General features: G+C 50.3%; 4 protein-coding genes across 4 annotated transcripts; 2 read left to right on the top strand and 2 right to left on the bottom strand.

Annotated features, from left to right (window-relative positions):
• Positions 1-285: 285 nt before the first annotated feature.
• On the bottom strand, positions 286-2,852 carry N7484_007506 (DUF3433 domain-containing protein; the record flags this gene model as incomplete). Its single annotated transcript, XM_057117893.1, has 2 exons — positions 286-2,708; positions 2,804-2,852. 2 exons carry the CDS (start codon positions 2,850-2,852, stop codon positions 286-288), a joined length of 2,472 nt encoding a protein of 823 aa, XP_056970928.1.
• Positions 2,853-6,267: 3,415 nt separating this feature from the next.
• Positions 6,268-8,065, top strand: N7484_007505 (putative pH signal transduction protein PalI; the record flags this gene model as incomplete). Its single annotated transcript, XM_057117892.1, has 3 exons — positions 6,268-6,469; positions 6,526-7,795; positions 7,849-8,065. 3 exons carry the CDS (start codon positions 6,268-6,270, stop codon positions 8,063-8,065), a joined length of 1,689 nt encoding a protein of 562 aa, XP_056970927.1.
• Positions 8,066-8,862: 797 nt separating this feature from the next.
• N7484_007504 (potassium channel family protein) lies at positions 8,863-10,989 on the top strand (the record flags this gene model as incomplete). Its single annotated transcript, XM_057117891.1, has 3 exons — positions 8,863-9,048; positions 9,104-9,213; positions 9,270-10,989. The coding sequence occupies 3 exons, from the start codon at positions 8,863-8,865 to the stop codon at positions 10,987-10,989; spliced, it is 2,016 nt and encodes a 671-aa protein (XP_056970926.1).
• Positions 10,990-12,565: 1,576 nt separating this feature from the next.
• Positions 12,566-15,191, bottom strand: N7484_007503 (uncharacterized protein; the record flags this gene model as incomplete). The annotated part of the gene is made up of 2 exons (XM_057117890.1): positions 12,566-14,914; positions 15,171-15,191. 2 exons carry the CDS (start codon positions 15,189-15,191, stop codon positions 12,566-12,568), a joined length of 2,370 nt encoding a protein of 789 aa, XP_056970925.1.
• Positions 15,192-18,025: the final 2,834 nt, after the last annotated feature.

The raw sequence follows: 18,025 nt of genomic DNA, 5'->3' as shown, positions 1-18,025 counted from the left end.
CTGCTCTAGATTATTAATCTATCTGCCATGCGCATTTGTGCAGCGCTAAGAGTCCGAGACATAAAACAAGCATACCAATGCAACAGCGCCGAAAATGCTTTACATAACCTTGGAAGCAAAAAGGAGCAAGAAAAAGACAAACACGCTCAAACGTGGACATGAACCAAAATATCATAACGGTGTAAACAGAGACAACAAATGCAACAGAGGTTTTAGATCATTCGCTCATAAGGAAAATGCATATCATGGAAACATAAAAGCATGCAAAAATATCAAAAAACGGAATTATTTCATCGAGCCAGTCGTAATCAACATATCAGTACGACCAGGTCTCGCGAAGCGATCGATACCAAGATGCTCTTTCCCGTCGCGACCAACATATATACCAAATCCGTACATGGGCCGCAGACGTTCCGAAGGCGGCGCAACAATGAGCCGGGTAACGAGGTCTGTTTTGCTCCTTGGCTCACGGAGCAACTTGTCAGCCAGGAGTGGTGATTGATAGAGAAAGCTCATCAGATCAGAAAGGGTAGCTATATCGTGAGGGAGATAGCAGCGACGACCAGGCCAGGTCGCCGTGAAAGATATAGCGTATATAGCACAGAATACGATGAGAGCGTAGTAAGCTGGCATCAAGGCCGAAATCCGAACATCATTGTCGGAGGGATACCAGAGTGCAATGAAAATCCCACCGGCGATGATGGGGATGGCGATGGAGACAAGGCTTATGAAGGATAACCAGGCGACTTTCCAGTGGCCATTGATGAGAGCCTGCATTGTGGCTTGGACGGGGAGGGCGGAGGGGTAGGCGAGAAGGATGCTTTTGTCTGCTGCAGCACCGTGAGGGGCGGAGAGCTCGACGAATGGTTGAAGGGCGCGGAAGTAGAGGTCAATTGGCTGCAAAGCAAGGAAGAGAAAGTTGCCGATGAGGGCAGGGATAAAGCTGTATAGGAAGTTGGAGGAGGAGAATGCGCTTGTCGATGGTAAGGTTGGAAGTTTGGGGGGGAAGCCGCTTTTGATGGCGTTGTTGACGAAGCTGACGGTCACGAATGCGATGAATAGGGCAAAGACGATGATAACCCAGCTGATAACGGAGGCGCGGCGCAAGAACCAGGGTGTCCAGCGGTAGCGAGCAGCAGGGGAGTAGAGGTGCTGGTCGCACGAAACTCCTCCATTGTTCTCGAGGTCGAAGCGAACCTTGGTCATTCCTTGCGGCTGCTTCTCTCGGTTTTTCTCTGTCTGATGCAGCGAAGGAGTGCGAATTGGTGCGTCAACTTCACCAACACCATAGAAGATTTCGGGCTTCATGGACAACTTCCAGTACCCTAAACGAAGGACTCGGGAGTCGAGGGTTTCCCGGACACTTGGAACAGTCTCAGAGTGCTCATAGTCGTGAAGAATGTTGGATCTTTGAATGATTGAGATAAGATCCGCTAGGCAGACAGGATCCCACATCAAACCAGTCCATCCACGAACGAATCTGAGAAAGATGAGCAGCAGACCGATAGTCAAGAGTCCGTAAGATCCAACAAGAGTCCAGCCAACGCTCTGCACAGAAGTCCACTTCCATATTCCTTGGCCATCAATAGTGTAGTATTTCGCTTGGAAAAGACAGCTGATAAGAGGAATGGAGAAGAAGTTTGACAGCCAGATCGTGAACAAAACAAAGCCAAAAAGAGGCTCGCCATATCGAAAGTGGGAAAAGTCGGGGAGGATGAAGTTTCGAGGAAGAATGGGCAATCCCTGTAGCACATTTCCCTTTTTCCTCTCCGCAGCCATAATAGCAAAAGGCGCCACGCGGTATACTGCGGCCTGAATCACAAAGGTCCAAATGATGATAGGTGCAGCTAGAACTTGTGGAAGAAATTGCATCACAAAATACCGGCCGCCACCTTTGCCATCATATTCCCAAATTCCCTTGTGTCGTTTGGACCAGATATTGCAAAACACTATCCCGGCAATCATGAGGCAGCAGGTAAATACAGCCAAAAGAAGAGCCCATGATCGAAGGACGAGTGGCAGGTAATCAAGAGCAGGGTACATGAGACTTTGCTCTGGAGGGTCAACAGCCACGAACGACTCAGGATCAATGGAGTCTGGTCTTTGCGGCAAGGCCTGTGGTGATGGCGACTTGTACGTGGGTCGTTGAGGTGTTTCAGTGTATCGGATGGGGGTTCTTGTGCGAGTGAAATAACCAAGTCCCGCATCCCAGACTAGACGATCACCCGGGTACTCGTCTCTGTTAGTAGAGACCGAGTCTTGTCGGCCTACTCCACTCACTTCCTCGTCGCGGGTAAGTTGATTGAGTGCGAATTGGACGTATGGTGTGTCATCCATCCCAGGGGTTGGTGCTGGGCCGGCATATTCGTCACTCCTGGGTACACGACGAACAGTCTCGTCGGACTTGGGGCTGATACGAGCGATTCTGTCTTCTCCAAAGCGAACTGTGCTTTCTGTTGGCGGACGAGGAGAGCCTGGTTCCTGAGCAGGTTGCACTAGGTGGTGTAGCTCTTCAATAACTCCCGGCCGTGTCCGTGACGCCGTCGGTGATGACGCCTGGGACGACGGACGGGAATCAGGAGTAGCGTAGCGCATTGCAGTTACACGACTTTCTTCACTTGAGGAGACTCGGTCTGAGAAAGAATAGTAATCGTCTGATGCAGCGACAGACTGTGCTGAATTCGTTCGGTAGACTTGAGGTTTGCTTGCTGGGAGGTAGTCAGTACACACAATTTACAGACGAAGCACTCGAGGCCGTCCCCGGTCCTCATATTTAAAATGGGACTCAACGGATTGTTCGTACAGTTGACGTTTCGTAGACTAAAGTTTCGTGGACCGGGCAAATTCGACATGTCGGTCGCTGCTGGGCAGATGATTCCACTCACAAAAATAATTAATCGAGAAGCATTCCAATGAATCTCCAGTCAGTGATGATCTGGAAATCTCTGAAGGTGCAGCCGAGTGGGCTTTTGTTTGGCTGTCAGTCTTGCGGTGGACATCTCCCAGCCTCCCCCAGCCACCACCCAACCTGACTCCAACAGACCAATAAGGAGGATTGAGACAAAAGAGGCTATCAAGCTAGACAGTTGATTTGATAGATCATAAACTTTTTGACAGTTCACTAATTAAAATTAGAGAAAAACTAGCTAAGATGATCTGCCTGACGTCGTGTTGACTCGCGGCCCGATTCCCGCTACCAACCATGGATAACTTGAAGCTTAACCTTTGTGTTCGTATTTGCACACCAAATACTTGCTTATTGTTTATCAGTATATCTCTTTGGGCTTATTAGACTTGATCCAATATATCTATTCAAACATAACGCCGAGTATAAGCTGGTGATCCTCGGTCGGAATGTCATATACCACTCTGAACTACATCATTCAAGGAAGGCTCTGAGTTCCCAAAACAATTGATTTTTACCCTATATTGTGGCCAAAGCAGGGTCTCACAAAATCATTGACACAATATTTAAAATCCAAACACATTAGGCCGAAATAGTATGTAAATTTGTCTCTTCTCCCTTGCTGGCACAGCGTGGCTGGGCCACTGTCCTGACTACCCGCCTGGGGTTTGAAAACACGAGGCTGCCACCTATATAAATGGACAGAGGGGTTTCTTGTTGGGTGAAAACTTGAGGTTGACAGGAAGAAACATTCTTAGTTGATCATGCTGTTTTAATTGGTCTTTCCCGAGGCCTGTCTGGGATACATTGGTTTGTTTTTGCTGGGGCCGAAATGTGTTGGATGCCCAAGACAAGTCATCAGAGCCAGTCTCGACAACATCATCGGCTAACAGCTAAACATATCTCTAGCGCCTTTCAAATTAAATCTAGGTATTGGACATTAGTGTCGTACAACTTGGATAAATATATTGTTAAAATTGATGGTTGTCGCAATCAAAATGAGCTGGAATAGGAGACGTTTCAGGGTTTCCAAGGGCTGATCGGAAATTCCTCGTATAATCCGAGAAGACGAAGTAAATTCATTAATATTTTGAAGTTTCTGGCTATAGGCAATCTTATAAATGGATGTATAGATATTTCTTGTTTCTCCCAACTCAACCCTAACTGGAATTCAACAACGCCATCATCGTGCGATCGGGTGGATACTTTGCCCATTATGCGATAAAACTCTGTCCAAGTCAGTGTCAAGGCTATTAACAGAAGCTAAGAAAAGGGAATCAGAACTTGCGCAGGTTCCCAGCTCCTCCAATCCCAAACCTAACATAGCGTTCTCGCAGATTTGACTCCGGTACATTACCTGGTGAGTCATTTTTTAGAGCCAGCTCCCAAGACTGAATTATTGTTGTTCTTCCGCATAATAGAGAGGAGTCCTCCTCATCGTAAGGCTTCTGCCGCTTTGCCCATGGCCATAACCTCCAGAGGCAGCGCATAGTCAAGGGATCAATTGGCTGCGTTTGAGATTGGGATCGGATCTATGCAAGGGGCTCGATAAATGTCTTCCACCTTTTTGAGGCTCCAGACTCAGGTTTTGCTTGATATGGAGATTTGAGTGCAAGATGTTGCAAAACTGGGCATCTTGCTTTTTTAGTCTCAAGCAATTTAAGCATTCGGGGACATGGGACATCTAGATATTTGGGTTACGCAACATCGTATGTCGCATCACAAGGATAGTTAAATTATCAACGGCTGTTTGCTTCCTTGCTTGTTCTGTCGGTATATGCCAGGTACTCAGCCCGGCAAGGGTAGAGTGCTCGATACGGTCTCTACATGTAGGGACAGATCAGAATTAAAGAATATTGGTAGGTGGACAGCCGTCTGGCAAGACGCAAGTTAGATTAAACTGAGTTCCTAGATTGATCAACACCTTTGTTCTTCCGAATATTGCAACACCATTGCTCGTGTAACCCTTCCCAGAAAGGACTCTCCTTCGGGCTTGGTCGACCTGACGGCACGGGATCGAATAATCTGGCCAAGGAATGACCAACCTTCCAAGCATCATCATAAGCTTAACATAGTCCCGCCTAAATGCAGACCACGCGAGGAATGATAGATCAAGCTCAAATAGCCGACTGGTCACGGATAGCTCGCTTACGTCTCCCCATAATTCTGTGCCGCAAATCTTATCTGGGTCCGGGGCTAAGAAGCTTGCTATTCAAGGAACGGCTAGCGCCCCCCGTCGGACTGCGGCATGTTTCATTTGTCAGTGGTCCGTGGGTCGCAACCACTTCAGGTTGGGATGAAGTCCACGACGCTGACTGCTTTGGCCATGTCATACTGTACAGAGTATACCAGAAACCGAAGCTGTCGAAACTGGAAAATGTGCATGACGTATGTTGAAATGGAGCTGTCAGATCTTCCAACAAAGGGCGCTTGTGAATCGGATATATTTCAAACGGCGCAGATCTCGTTTCATCTTCGTCGCCGGATCTAGCCCGGGTACTTGCTAATTTAGGCGAAGGCATATTAATATTAGACTTTCAAGTTGCGCAGTGGCGAGAGCTCTACCCGCGGGACAAGCATGCGCGGAACCCCCCACGCGAAAAGGAAAAGTCTGCGCTTTTTTTTTTTCCCCCGTTTATCCATCTTGCAGAATAGATAGAGGAGCACTCTCAACCAATTAATCCAATCTTCGCGATCGATGGTGGGGCGAGTCGTAATAGCCACGCTACAATCTCCGGCAAAGTGGCCCCTAAAGTGGCCCCTAGCCATCCAACCGCATGCGCCATTAGGAGGGGAATTCGCGATTCCAAAAGGCTTGGCGCATCCGGCCCATGGGATCCCGAAGCAACTCCGACACGGGTAGATGGGCGAAAGGCATCTGTATTCTGCAGTTAGTCTTTCTCCAGTTTGAAACCAGACAGAAAGATTAATCAAGGGGCGAAGTAACGGAGAATAGCAGTAGAGAGCCTAAGAGCAAAGATAGACATTGAAGGTGGGGAAGAGATAATGTGATCAGTTGCCTGAGGCCACAAACCACGGTAGCGCTCGTTCTCTTCGCCTCCGCAGTGGAAACCTTGTGCTTATCTGCAACCACTTTCTTTCATTCCTTTAGTCCTTTCCCCTCATTTCCCTTTTCATTCGCTCCTTTCTTCATCCTCTCGACTTGCTGTATACCGTATACCGATACTCCCCTCCTCTTCACTCTTTCAATCTCAGGAGACCTGCAATGTCCATGTCAAAGCTGGGCTGATTCGCAACTTCACCAACTTCACCTTAATTCGACTCTACGCATCGATACTTGATTTCTCTCGCTCTCGGGGCAACTGGAGAAAGGGCGCAAACGGCCGCCCTTCCCCCTCATCATGTTGCTTAAGCCCGCGACACCCCTCACCGTCTTGCTTTTGATCGCCTTTGCGCTAATGCTGATCACCTGCATTTCGACCCCCATCGTGAAAGGCATTCCTCTTGCAACCTATAAAAATGTTGACTACGGTGTTTTTGGATACTGCGATGGAAACAAATGCACTGGCATCCATGTGGGATACACAAGCAGTGAGTCTCCAAGTTTGTTTCTTTTTTTAGTCTGGCTTCTGCCTAGATCGTTGCTAAGCCTCCCCCAGCAAATGATGGCAATGAATTCGACCTCCCCTCAAGTACCCGCAAATCGCTCTCGGCCATCCTGATTGTGCATCCTATCGCTGCCTTCTTAAACCTTGTTTGTCTCTGCCTAGCCGGCGCGGCCCACTTTCATGGTCCCTCGCATTCTCCACGTTTTTTACTGGCCCTGCTCATCCTCCTCCTACCTACGCTTCTGGTCACCCTTCTGGCCTTCCTGGTTGATATCTTGCTCTTCGTGCCGCATTTGCAATGGGGTGGTTGGATTGTGCTTGCGGCGACCATTCTCCTCGTCTCTTGCGCGGTCGTGACTTGCGCCATGCGCCGAACTCTCGTCAGTCGCAAGGCCCGGAAGAACCGCATTGCGGAAAACGCAGAGATGAGCGGAGAGAACTACTACAACCGACAGAATGCAGCAGCCGCCGCAATAGTCAATGATCCCCCTCCAATCCCTGATACGAAGGAAGCCATGGTTTCCGGATCGCCCCCTGAAGAGCCAGCCTTTGCCGCATTCCGTACCAATACTCGCGAAAGCGACGATGATCGTACACCGCTTAATACTCGTACCCCATTGAATGATGTCCCTCTGCCTCCGAGCCGCCGTGGAACCCCATACCGTGCACAGGACGAAGGTTTACCTCCTACTGGTCCCTATGGCGCTGGCCCCGATGCTGGTCAAATGATGCGCAACCCGTCTGACCCTCGTCTCCGTTCTCAGTATTCTGATGGTAGTATCGGCCGACAAGGCACCCCGCCTGGATTCGCTCAACCAGGGTACGCTCCGCGTGGACGAGGTGGATACCCTCCCCGAGGTGCATACCGGGGCGGACCTTACAATGGTCCTCCGCGGGGCCGTGGCGGTTATATGGGCCCAATGCCTCCACGAGGACGTGGTGGCATGGCTCCTCGTGGGGCTCCTCGTGGCGGTTATGGGTACGTCACTGGTCCCAGCCGGGGCTTTGATGCGTATGGCCGACCTTTGCCTGTCGATGATCACTATGAGCCTCAAGACATGGCAGCTGTTGCCCCAATGCGCGAACCCTCCCCTAGTCAGATTGGAGTGGCGGTGATGCGCGAGCCTTCTCCCGGACCCATTGGAATGGCAGTGTCGCCCGAGGCCGTCGGGCAAGCGATTGAGATGACACCCCAGCCTCGGTATAACGCCGATCACCATGATTCAATGGCCATGAGCACCGATTCTCATCCACATGCTATGTCTGTGGATGGTCATCACATGCCCCTCGAGAGTCCGACCAGCTTATACAGCCGGACTGAGTAAGCTATCTCCGATCATATTTCTGGCCATCCCTATTAACCAAATATAACAGTTCTTTCGTTCCTGCTCGTGCCGCATGGGGTGCAAATGATGGTCGTCGTACTCTGTCACCTCGCCTTCCTCCATCTCCGGTGCATGCGACAACAAATCCGGGTACCGCTTACTACGAGGACGTCGATCCTCGTTTCGACCACCGACCTTCACCTCAAAATGCTCCCCAGATCCCTTCGGCTCTCACTCCTGGAGCAGCCCACTGTAAGTCCATTTAATTCTTTCAGCAGAGAAAGTACGGTGCTAACATTTAGATAGTTTGATGAACCGTAATGAGTGGTTCCCAACCCCATTCCGCATGTTCCGACGTTACCTTTCACGCGATACCCATTTCTAATTTCTCGACCACTTTGAATGATTTGTAAATTTTTCTCTTCACCTCGACTTCATGGCAATGCGGGTCATTACGAAGAGCGGAGTTTGGGGTCTTTGATTTACCCTCCCTGGCGGTTTTTTATTCCTCTCATGTTCTCTATCGCCATGGTGCATTTTCCCAGACTCTGCACCTCTGTTGCATTTTCTTGGCTTGTGAGGGCAGAAGCTGGCTCTGCTCTCCTTTTATGGATTCTATCCAACCGGAATGTATAGCGGGTTGATAGGATGTACAGACATCGGTTTTATGGCTTTTTATCCGGAATCAAAAGCACCTTTTTCCATCTCGTTCCTACGTAATTGCTCAATCCTGGTCGCTAAGATGAGGATCTACTTGCATTTAACTGTTCCTATTGAGAGATCCATGGATCTATATTGATTCACGTGACATGACGTTATGATCCACTTTTCCCCGAGTCTCAGATCGCGCATTCCTCATGTCGATCATGACGGCCACGCCTGCCATAAAGCTTGATTTGGGGGTGCGCCACTAATCTTATTCACGGTGCACGGTTTCTCCACTGCCTAACGGCCCCTATTCATTAAATCATGCCCTCGCCACCGGGGGTTGCATGTCCTCTGCTTTGCATAATCTTGCGTCTTCCAATCTATACGACCAAAGATTCAAGTGGGTCTTTACAAGATGAACGACCCTGGACTTGACGATGCCATCGCCGACGAGGCAAATGCTTTGGATCAGTATTCCTCTCAGGCCCAGCCAGAAGACACCAGTAGTGCTGGCGGTACCGATAAAAAGCAACGTCAACTAGACTCATCCCCGGTAGCAGCTCGATGGTGGCTTGCGAGCACGGTCTATCCATTGGCAGCGGTATGTACCATCCATATAGGTAGGTCAAAAATTGCAAATACTAATTTCTATGCAGGGGACATTTGGGCCAATGGCCAGTGCATTCAACGTATGTTGTCTAGCGCAAACATGGCGAATGATGCCAGATGATCGTGATGGGTATCTGAACATTGCTGATCCAAAATGGTAAGATTGGTCAAATCCAACCCCACAAAGCGTGTATCCAATGACACTTTCTCCAGGGTTGTCGCTGTGAATGCACTCTCACTAGTATCTGCTTTAATCGCCAACCTATTCCTGTCGCTGAATATGGCGCGTCGGGTTCGATTTTCACTTGCCCAGCCAATTATCGTGGTCGGTTGGTTTGTTTCCTCCGCCCTGCTAATTGCTATCATTATCCCATTTGGAGTGATGATGTACAAGCCCGAGAACTCAAAGTATCTTTACACTCAGGCATACTTCTATGGAACTTTTGCGGCGGGGATGTACTTTATCATCGCGTGCCTATCAACGGTCACTGCATACGGTGCTCATGCAGGCCACTACAGCCGTGACTACAAGTTGAGCAACAGCCAGCGAACCCTGATGCTCCAGACGATTATATTTGTCATATATTTGCTTGCGGGCGCTGCGGTATATGCAAAGGTTGAGGGCTGGCGGTTTTTAGATGCAGTTTACTGGGCGGACTATACCCTGCTTACCATCGGTGTTGGCAACTTTGCCCCTTCTACTCATCTTGGTCGGGGTTTGCTCTTCCCATACGCTGTTGGCGGCATTTTGGTTCTTGGTCTGATCATCTCGTCTATCCGAACTCTGATGCTGGAGCGGGGACGTCAAAAGATGGCTGACGTCCTGGCTGCACGCACACGCAAGTTCCTTGTGAAGGAGGCGACCTCAGATAACAATCGACTGCGTTCTCTCGTACCAGACCTACCGTCTGATCAGCAAGAAGTGGCGGGGATGAGTCCGCGGGAGCGACGTAGACGAGAATTTATTACGATGCGAAGAGTCCGGCAAATCGCTACTGTGCAACACAAGTGGATTTCCCTCATTGCTTCTTTTCTGGTATGGATGGCCATGTGGCTTATCGGCGCGGTGGTATTCTGGCAGTCAGAAAAATACCAAGCATGGACATACTTCGAGGCACTCTACTTCGCCTACACGACCCTCTTGACCATCGGATACGGTGACATTTACCCCCGCAGCAGTCTAGGAAAGGCGTTTTTTGTCTTCTGGTCCTTGCTCGCCGTCCCCACAATCACAATTCTCATTTCCAGTATCGGCGACACCATCGTCCGCTTCATCCGCGATCTAACACTGTACATCGGTGAAATAACCATTCTTCCCGGCGATGAGCCTTTATTGGAACGCCTAAAAGATATCTTCCGCATGTCCTGGACCGAAAAATGGGTCCAAGAAACAGTTGGCGAGAAATCCGACGCCCAGGCCATACTCGACGATGAAAAAGCCACCAATGACCCCGAACAGGCAACCTCTCAAGTTCACCACGCGCTCGAAACGGTAGAGCATAAACGCGAAGAATCAGCCAGCGCTCGTGGTGACATCAGCAGTGCAAACTTACATCACTACCACTACCTTCTCTTCCAGGAAATCCAAAAATTGATGCAGTATACTCGGGATAACATGCAAAAGGAATTTGATTATCTCGAGTGGGAATACTATCTTGCTCTCATATCGGGGAAACATCGGCCTGGAGCTGATAAAGATATGAGCACGAGTGATGACGAACGACAACGCGAGTTTCAACAGTGGAGCTGGCTTGATAAGAGGAATCCGATTATTGGTGAGAAGACCGAGGTGCAATGGTTACTTCATGCGTTGACCGAGGCTCTTGAAAAAGAGTTACGGGGTGCTAGTCAGGGATTTCATTCTGATGAGTCGGAGGATAGGAGTTTGGAGAGGAGAGAATCGGGTTCTTGTTCCACGAGTAAAAGCGGCTAGATTGGGGTTTATCATTGTTTTTAGTATGCTTAATGTACAGCTTTCGGAGGTGATACAATATCTCAACTATTAACTTGGAATGCTTAATGAACATGAACTGATAGAAACACAAAAAACTTGGTAGAAATAAAGAGTGTAGGGTACAGAGCACAAGGTAAAGAAGGCGGACAGAGGTGCAGTCAAGGAAGTTAACGAATGCACCCTCAGCATGAAGGTCCCGGAAATTTATCAAACATGAGCCCTATTGACCTAATGGATGGTTCATTCCTCGGCAGTACTTGACCAAATTATTTTGGGACTCGCGCGTTGGCTAGAATGGTCCCGGTCCTCGTTTCAGCGGCTCATAATACAGGAGGTTGGGCGGGATCCAGCTTCGGCCGGGGTAAATACCGAGACTGGTCTTTTTTTGGCTTATAGTTTTTATTTTCCAAGACTTTCTCTATAGATTAGTGTGGCTTTGATGGATGTGTTATCCACGTAGTGTTATTGTGGGCGTGGTGTTGAAGTATGTGATGCGGCCCCGAGGAAGTATCTGTGACTTGTCCAGGTACCTTGTATATTCTATATTTTGTAAAGTTACTGGCTTAAGATCTGTCTGTTGATTTCCTTTTTTTTTTTTTTTTCTTTCAATCATCGTTTGTGAGATGGATGCGCCTTGACTCCTACATATCTGCGGGTTGCTAAGCAAATAGCGGCTAGTGGATTATATATGTAACCGCTGCATCCTGCTTCCAACATTAGACTTCGAGATGCCAACACCAGATTGAATATACAGTACAAGGATTGATTATTTCAGGCAATATTTTCAAGAAGAATGTCAAATTATGCATCAACTGACGTGCACATGCACATGTGTGGGAGTCTTGGGTAGCCCAAGGTAGGAAGTACGTAGTACATTCACGAGCATTCAAAGGTTGTAGTACCTACTAGGTAGGTATGTCCATGAGCCCTAGGAAACATTTGAAGCTCTCGATCTCATCGAATCTTAACGTTCTGGGCAAGGTTGTTTTGCGCACTGAATGGAATGATTTACAATCTTGGAAAATGAAGATCTTGACAGAAAATAGGGCAAGCCATGTCGGTTTTCGAGCCCCTACACACCTACGCAACACCCCTTCAGTTCCCATTTCACCCATGAATTGGCCATCCTTGAAGCCCTGGTCATCGATAGATATTCCTTCCAAACTCGAAATAGATGCGATAGCTAAATTTTCTTACAGAAACCGTAGAACTAGAGTGGACCAAATAGGCAATTATCATTATCACCATTGACTAATGCTCATCGCAAACAAAGGAAAAACGAAAGCGCCAGCAGAAAAGAGTATAAATCGCACACAAGGAAAAGAGTAAGGGGTAACGGGAAAAGAAAAGGGAATAAGAAGACGCTTCAGATAAATGCTGTGGAACAAACATGGATACACCGACCACTTTTCTTCTATGTACGCATCACATCGCATCACATTGCACCGCATCCCCAAGAAGAAAACAAGAAACAAGAATCAGGATATAGTGGTAGTAGTCATGGGGAGGATTCCTGTGAATGCAGGATAATTATCAGGCACTATGCTCTTGCACCTCAGAACCCGTGCATACTCCTGCTCGCCTGGCTGGCGCGGCTGGGACTCGTGCGACTCGGCTCATCCTCCTCGAGGACATCGCTCAGCCGTGTAGGATGGCGGTGTCTGGGTGTGACAGCTTCCCAGCCGGTTCCGACGCCCCATCCTGAGCCGCTATAGTCCGCACCCGTGGTGGGTGGGTACGGGGCCGGCACTGACGCGGAGCTACCGGCAGAGGTGTACGCGCCATCAGTGACGTACTGATGGCGTTCGTCGGCGGGGGACTGGTCATATTCATCGCTTGCCTCCGAGAGAGGGGCTTGGTGTCCATATGAACGGCCGTATTCTTCCTCGCCGGCTTCACTGCTGACATAGGAGCGGTCGTCTGGTTCAGAGGTTGGGGGACCAGGGTAGGCGGCGGTGGTCTCGTGGGAATACATCTCGCCGGTGTAGGGGGCTTGGCTGGATTGAGGTTTCTTGGGCTCTACGAAGGGATCAGAGCCTGTTGGGGACATAGGGCCCTCATCGTAGTAGGAAGGACCGGTGGATGGGTCGGTGGGTTTGGCCTGGTACTCGCTGCCCATGGTTGTAGCTGTTGGCCCGCCGGGGTATGGACCCTCGCGAGTTTGGGGACGAGTGTGGCGGCTGGGAACGCCTTGGACCATGGGGACGACCTGGACACCACCGACGAGGGTGGGCTCTCCGTTTCGTAGGGAGTTGGTGCGTTCGCGCTCTTCTTGTTCGCGGCGACCAAGTTCCTCCCAGGCTCGACGGGCCTCTTCTTTCGAGATCTGGAGTTCGCGACGCATTTCATTGAGCAATTGCTCTGCATGGGCCTTGTCCTGCTCGGCAGTTTGGGCAGTAGAGAAGGCATCGGCACGGCCTTGACGTTCAGCCTTGAGCTGTCGCTCCAGGTCTGCTTGTACCTCCTTTGCTCGTTCCTGCTCGGAACGAGTGTCGAAGAACCAGCGCTGGAACTTGCGCTCAGAGGATGCGCGCAAACGTTGCAGCTCAACCACGGCGTGGAACAGATTGGCACCCGCGGCTGACAGATCGGTGATCTGGCGGGCAAGCTGTTTACTAATGGGGTCTGATTCCACATCATTCTTGTTTTCCTCCATTTTCCTGACCCAGTAGCTGGTCAGTCCCTCCCAGTGTGAAGATAGGGTTTCCCATCTCTCAAAAGCATGAGGAAATGAGACACGTTGCGGTTGTTGAAGGGACTGCGGTGCCCCAGGCTGAGTAGCAGGAGCTTGAGCCTGCTTGGAGAACCCGCTCGTTCCAGTGGGATCACCCGTACCAGCCGCCGTGGCACTCTGCGCACGAGGTGGTGGAACAGATGGGACAAACTGCTGCTGGCTCGCGGGATTCGGTTGGTTTGCATAATCTACTCGACTGGCCTGCGCAGGTGGCGCAGTACCTCGGATATTCGATGCGGGTGCCGGAGCAGTACCAGGGGCGCCTTCAAACTGGCCCTCCGGCCCTCTAGGAGGACGTGGCACCCGCGCTCGACGCTGGGAAGCTGGATCAGTGGCGCCAGCAGCAAACTGGGCCTGGGCCTGAGCTTGGATAGCAGCTTGCTCTTGCTCATACTGCTGTCTCTCCACCTCTTCCTGCTCCCTCTCGCGAGCCTCCTGCTCGGCTTTGCGGCGTGCCTCGCGATCTCGGCGTTGTCTCATGATATCTGTCGGTGTGCGCATCCCACTGGGAGGTTGCGACGGACCTGACGCAGGAGCTGGGGGTGCACGCGATCCATTCTGAACGGGCCCGGCGGGACCAGCAACGCCTACCATATCTGACATAGAAGCATTCACTTCTGCCCAATCGAGTGTGAAAGGGATCGGACGACGGATGGCGTCTTCGAGAGCAAAGAGAATCGCCGACGCAGTGCGTGATGAGACACCGGTGGTTCTCCGCGGCCAATACGAGGCGTTGAGAAGCTGATACGGATCGTCGATAGTCGATCCGTTCTCGTCTGTATGCACTTCAGAATGAGCTGGCCGTAGGGCAGCGATTCCCCGGTCTGGAGCTCGGTGTGCGGAGGCTGGGATGGAATGCGCCGGGGGACGGTGCGGAGGTTGTCTTGTGGAGTGATCGAGGGAGAATGCTCGGCGATGAGGCAATTGAGCTACCTCTGGCTGGCGGCGAACCCGGCGCAAGGTCCGCTGGGAACCACTGGCCGAAGGGGGACGGTAATCGGCTGAATGGGAGGATGAAGGACGATGTGCAGTTGGTTGGCGCTGGCGCGCAAAGGTCGTGAACGTTGCTTGGTCGTGATTATCGTGGACTTCGTTAGACGGTTGACGAGTGTGTCGAGACACGTCTGTTAATTGTAGATGGGACGGAGGAAGGTTGGACAAAACTGCGAGCTTTATCCGTCACTGGCGTTAAAGTCGATCTATCGCGATCGCGGAAGTAACGATGAGATCGGGACTCGGTATCTGCAGCCAGCTGGCTTCAGAATTGAACCCTTGAATTATGTAGGAAAACGAAGCGTGTAAAACGAATCAATTAGGAGCGTAACTTGGAGGGCTGAAGGGAACGGAAGGCCAAGGAGTTTGCGAGGGCGTGGTGGCTGGTTAATTAAGATGGCTGGGGTTCGCCGCAGCGGCAGCTGCAGCGCACCAAACGTGTCTCGGGGATCATGAAGCGCCAACGATCCAGCTGCACAGTGCGGCCCAAGATAAAATTGAAGTTGACGAGAAAATGGAAATGAGCATAGGACACAGTCGACAGTGATTGGAATGGAAGCCCTAGCGGATATCCCGCGGAATGGCGACTGGAATGTTCAACGGCTCCAGCTGTTGCGGGCTGATGCAATCCTGCAGGCCAGCTGTATCTGATCTCAAGCACCAGATAAATTTATCTCACAGATCTTGATCCACGATTCTCGTGAACCCTGGAATCCTCGTAACCTTGGAAGTCGCGCAAGTCCAAATTGGAAGCGTCGGGCTTTTCCGGAAAAAGCAGTTCAATAATTGCCTGCAGCTGAACGAGATCGGTCACACAGAAGACGATCAGAAATAGGATAGGAAAGCGGAATGCGTGGGAGCAAAGGGGAGCACTGATGATGACATGAAGAAAAGCTGAAAAACTAAAGGAAAATCCCGAAGGCCTCAAGTATAGGAGCTCCAGCCTAACCACTCAAACTTCCCAGATTCCCGGAAAAACACGATCGCCAGCTCCATTTCAAGTGCCATGGTTGGGCTTTGGGACTAACGTAATTTACGCTTTTGACTTGGATTAATTGATGTGTAATTGATGCGTTGGCAGCGCGGGCTGTCGGGCATCGATAGCGTTATATATTTCTCCCCACTTTGAAAGGATTCGGCTAGAGTTCGAGGCAAACATTTACTAGGGTTGAGTGAGCTTGTTAGATATGAAGGAAAACAACGTTGCAGTACAAAAAACAGTAATATTGACAGGAACACTGTGAAATGCTGGATCAGATCCAGTGGTTCCAGTGGTTCAATTCGCACCGGCTCGTAGGTCGATTCATGGAACGAACTGCTCATTCCCCACATCAAAGCGCACCGATGAATCCATTCCACATCATCGGCCATTGGTGGCTGAATTCTCCGTCTAAGCCAATGGTCGCTTATCTACGTGGCATAACTATCTAGCTCTAGGTGCTCTATACTTTCTACGCTACGGAATAGACAGCTTGGAAGTCTCTTTGTTCACATAGCTCGCCCCACATCCATGACGTCCCAAGGCCTAGATCTGATCCCTGAGATCCCGCCCAAATCCCTACTTCCCGAAAGCTGAAATCATCCTCTGCAACGCCCCTCGCGCAACGCTGGAGGAAACATCCCCATCTAGGAACTACTGAAGGTCCTGGTGAAAGATCCCTCAAAATAAACACACGATCCAGCAAGGGTAGTAAACAAAGCGCGACGGTCTCGACTGGGTCCCGTACGCGGAACATGCAAGGGTAGGGAACTCTTCAAGGTCGGAAGATTCCTGTCCCGAGGAAACGATAGACTCGCGGCAAGCAATGCCGTTGCACCGCGGACGCACCGCCTCTCTTCCCGGGAATCGAGAAAAGGGAGCGATGTCCCAATATCCAGGTAGGTTTCAAGGATGCCTTGCAGCCTGCAGGCCATTTAAAGATCCCCGGGAGCTTGATGTTTTGGATGTGAGATGTTTCAGTATCTCCTGTTGGCTAGATCGGGGTCTCGGAGATCCCGTAGCCAATCAGGGGGTTGAGACGAAAGACAGTTTGTCGGGGCATAGGCTTTCCTTTCCGGTCCCTGGTCTGGGGATCAGGGCCATTATGTCTTTTCTCTGATGTCTCCTGTATCTAGGGTATAAAGGTTCGGGGGTTCGGAGATTGAGCCCTCCTTCAAAGCTGTTCCTGGGACGGGATATGCCTTTAATGACATAGGGGGCTTTCTGCGAGGGCTGACCCTTGATCCGATCGGACTTTCATGTTCGTGACTGTTCATGACAGTTTGGAAAGATATCAAATCTTTCTACATGTGGCTGCAATAGATTACCCTCCAACAGGTTAGGAATGTGACATTTGGAGGAAAAGCGAGGGCCATGCAGTGACAAAGTACGGTCAAGCACAATACTCGCATGAACTGGAGGGATTCGAGGCTCTGGATCTTGTCGATCAGGGGTTGGGGACGCCAACGGTAGATATATATACTTGTTAAGGTAATCTATGCAATTCGACGGGGAGCCCCGTCTGTATGGCGGGATGCAATGCACGACTAACTTTTCATTGGAATGTGGGGACCAACAACAATCGGTTTCTAGGGTAAATGGATGAGCCGTCGATTCATCGAGTTGAGGGTCTGTAAATTGATCTGGATCAGTTTCAGAAACAGTAGCTTATTCCGGGATCATTTCGAGCAGATCAGAATCTGACAGCCTAATGCTACTCAGTCCAGAAAGTCTGTCGAACTGGATTGGTCCGATTTGAAAACTTTGCTTCTCAGCCAATGACGGGGTGGCTCGCGGGTTTGCCCCAGTGCCGATCGAATGTGATATATCGAGTGTCAAGCGTGTACGAGTCGCTTGTGCTGGGACACTAGCGCAGCGGCAAAACCCTTGATGCACACAGAAACTTAGGACCTGGGGCTCGGGGAAGCCGACAATTGAAGAATTGGAATTGATAGGACGTAGTTGGATCATGTATGTACTGGGAATAGCTGAAACCACGTAATGTGGAACCATAGTCGATCTGGTGTCACCATCACCGTATACTTCATAGGTTGCAAAAGAAATACTGAAGAGTTGAGCCAGCCACTGCCAAAAAGCAACAATGACGTAGAAAAAGAAAAGAGTGGCTTGAGGGAATAGAGTAGAAGGCATCGAAGAATTCGAGCGATGAAACGTTACAGAACGAGATGAGGTTGAGGCTGGAAGGCCACCACGTCGAACGCCGTTGCGTGGGCTCCCAGGAATGAGCCTGTTGGAATGGGACTTTGTTCGACTCGAGTTGTGGCTTCGCCTTGTGAAGATCATCAAGC

Source organism: Penicillium longicatenatum (assembly GCF_028827895.1).
Source record: "Penicillium longicatenatum strain IBT 33135 chromosome Unknown contig_4_segment0_segment0, whole genome shotgun sequence".
NCBI lineage: Eukaryota > Fungi > Ascomycota > Eurotiomycetes > Eurotiales > Aspergillaceae > Penicillium > Penicillium longicatenatum.
Note: the sequence above shows the minus strand (reverse complement) of the source record. Positions and strands in the feature narration are given on the sequence as shown.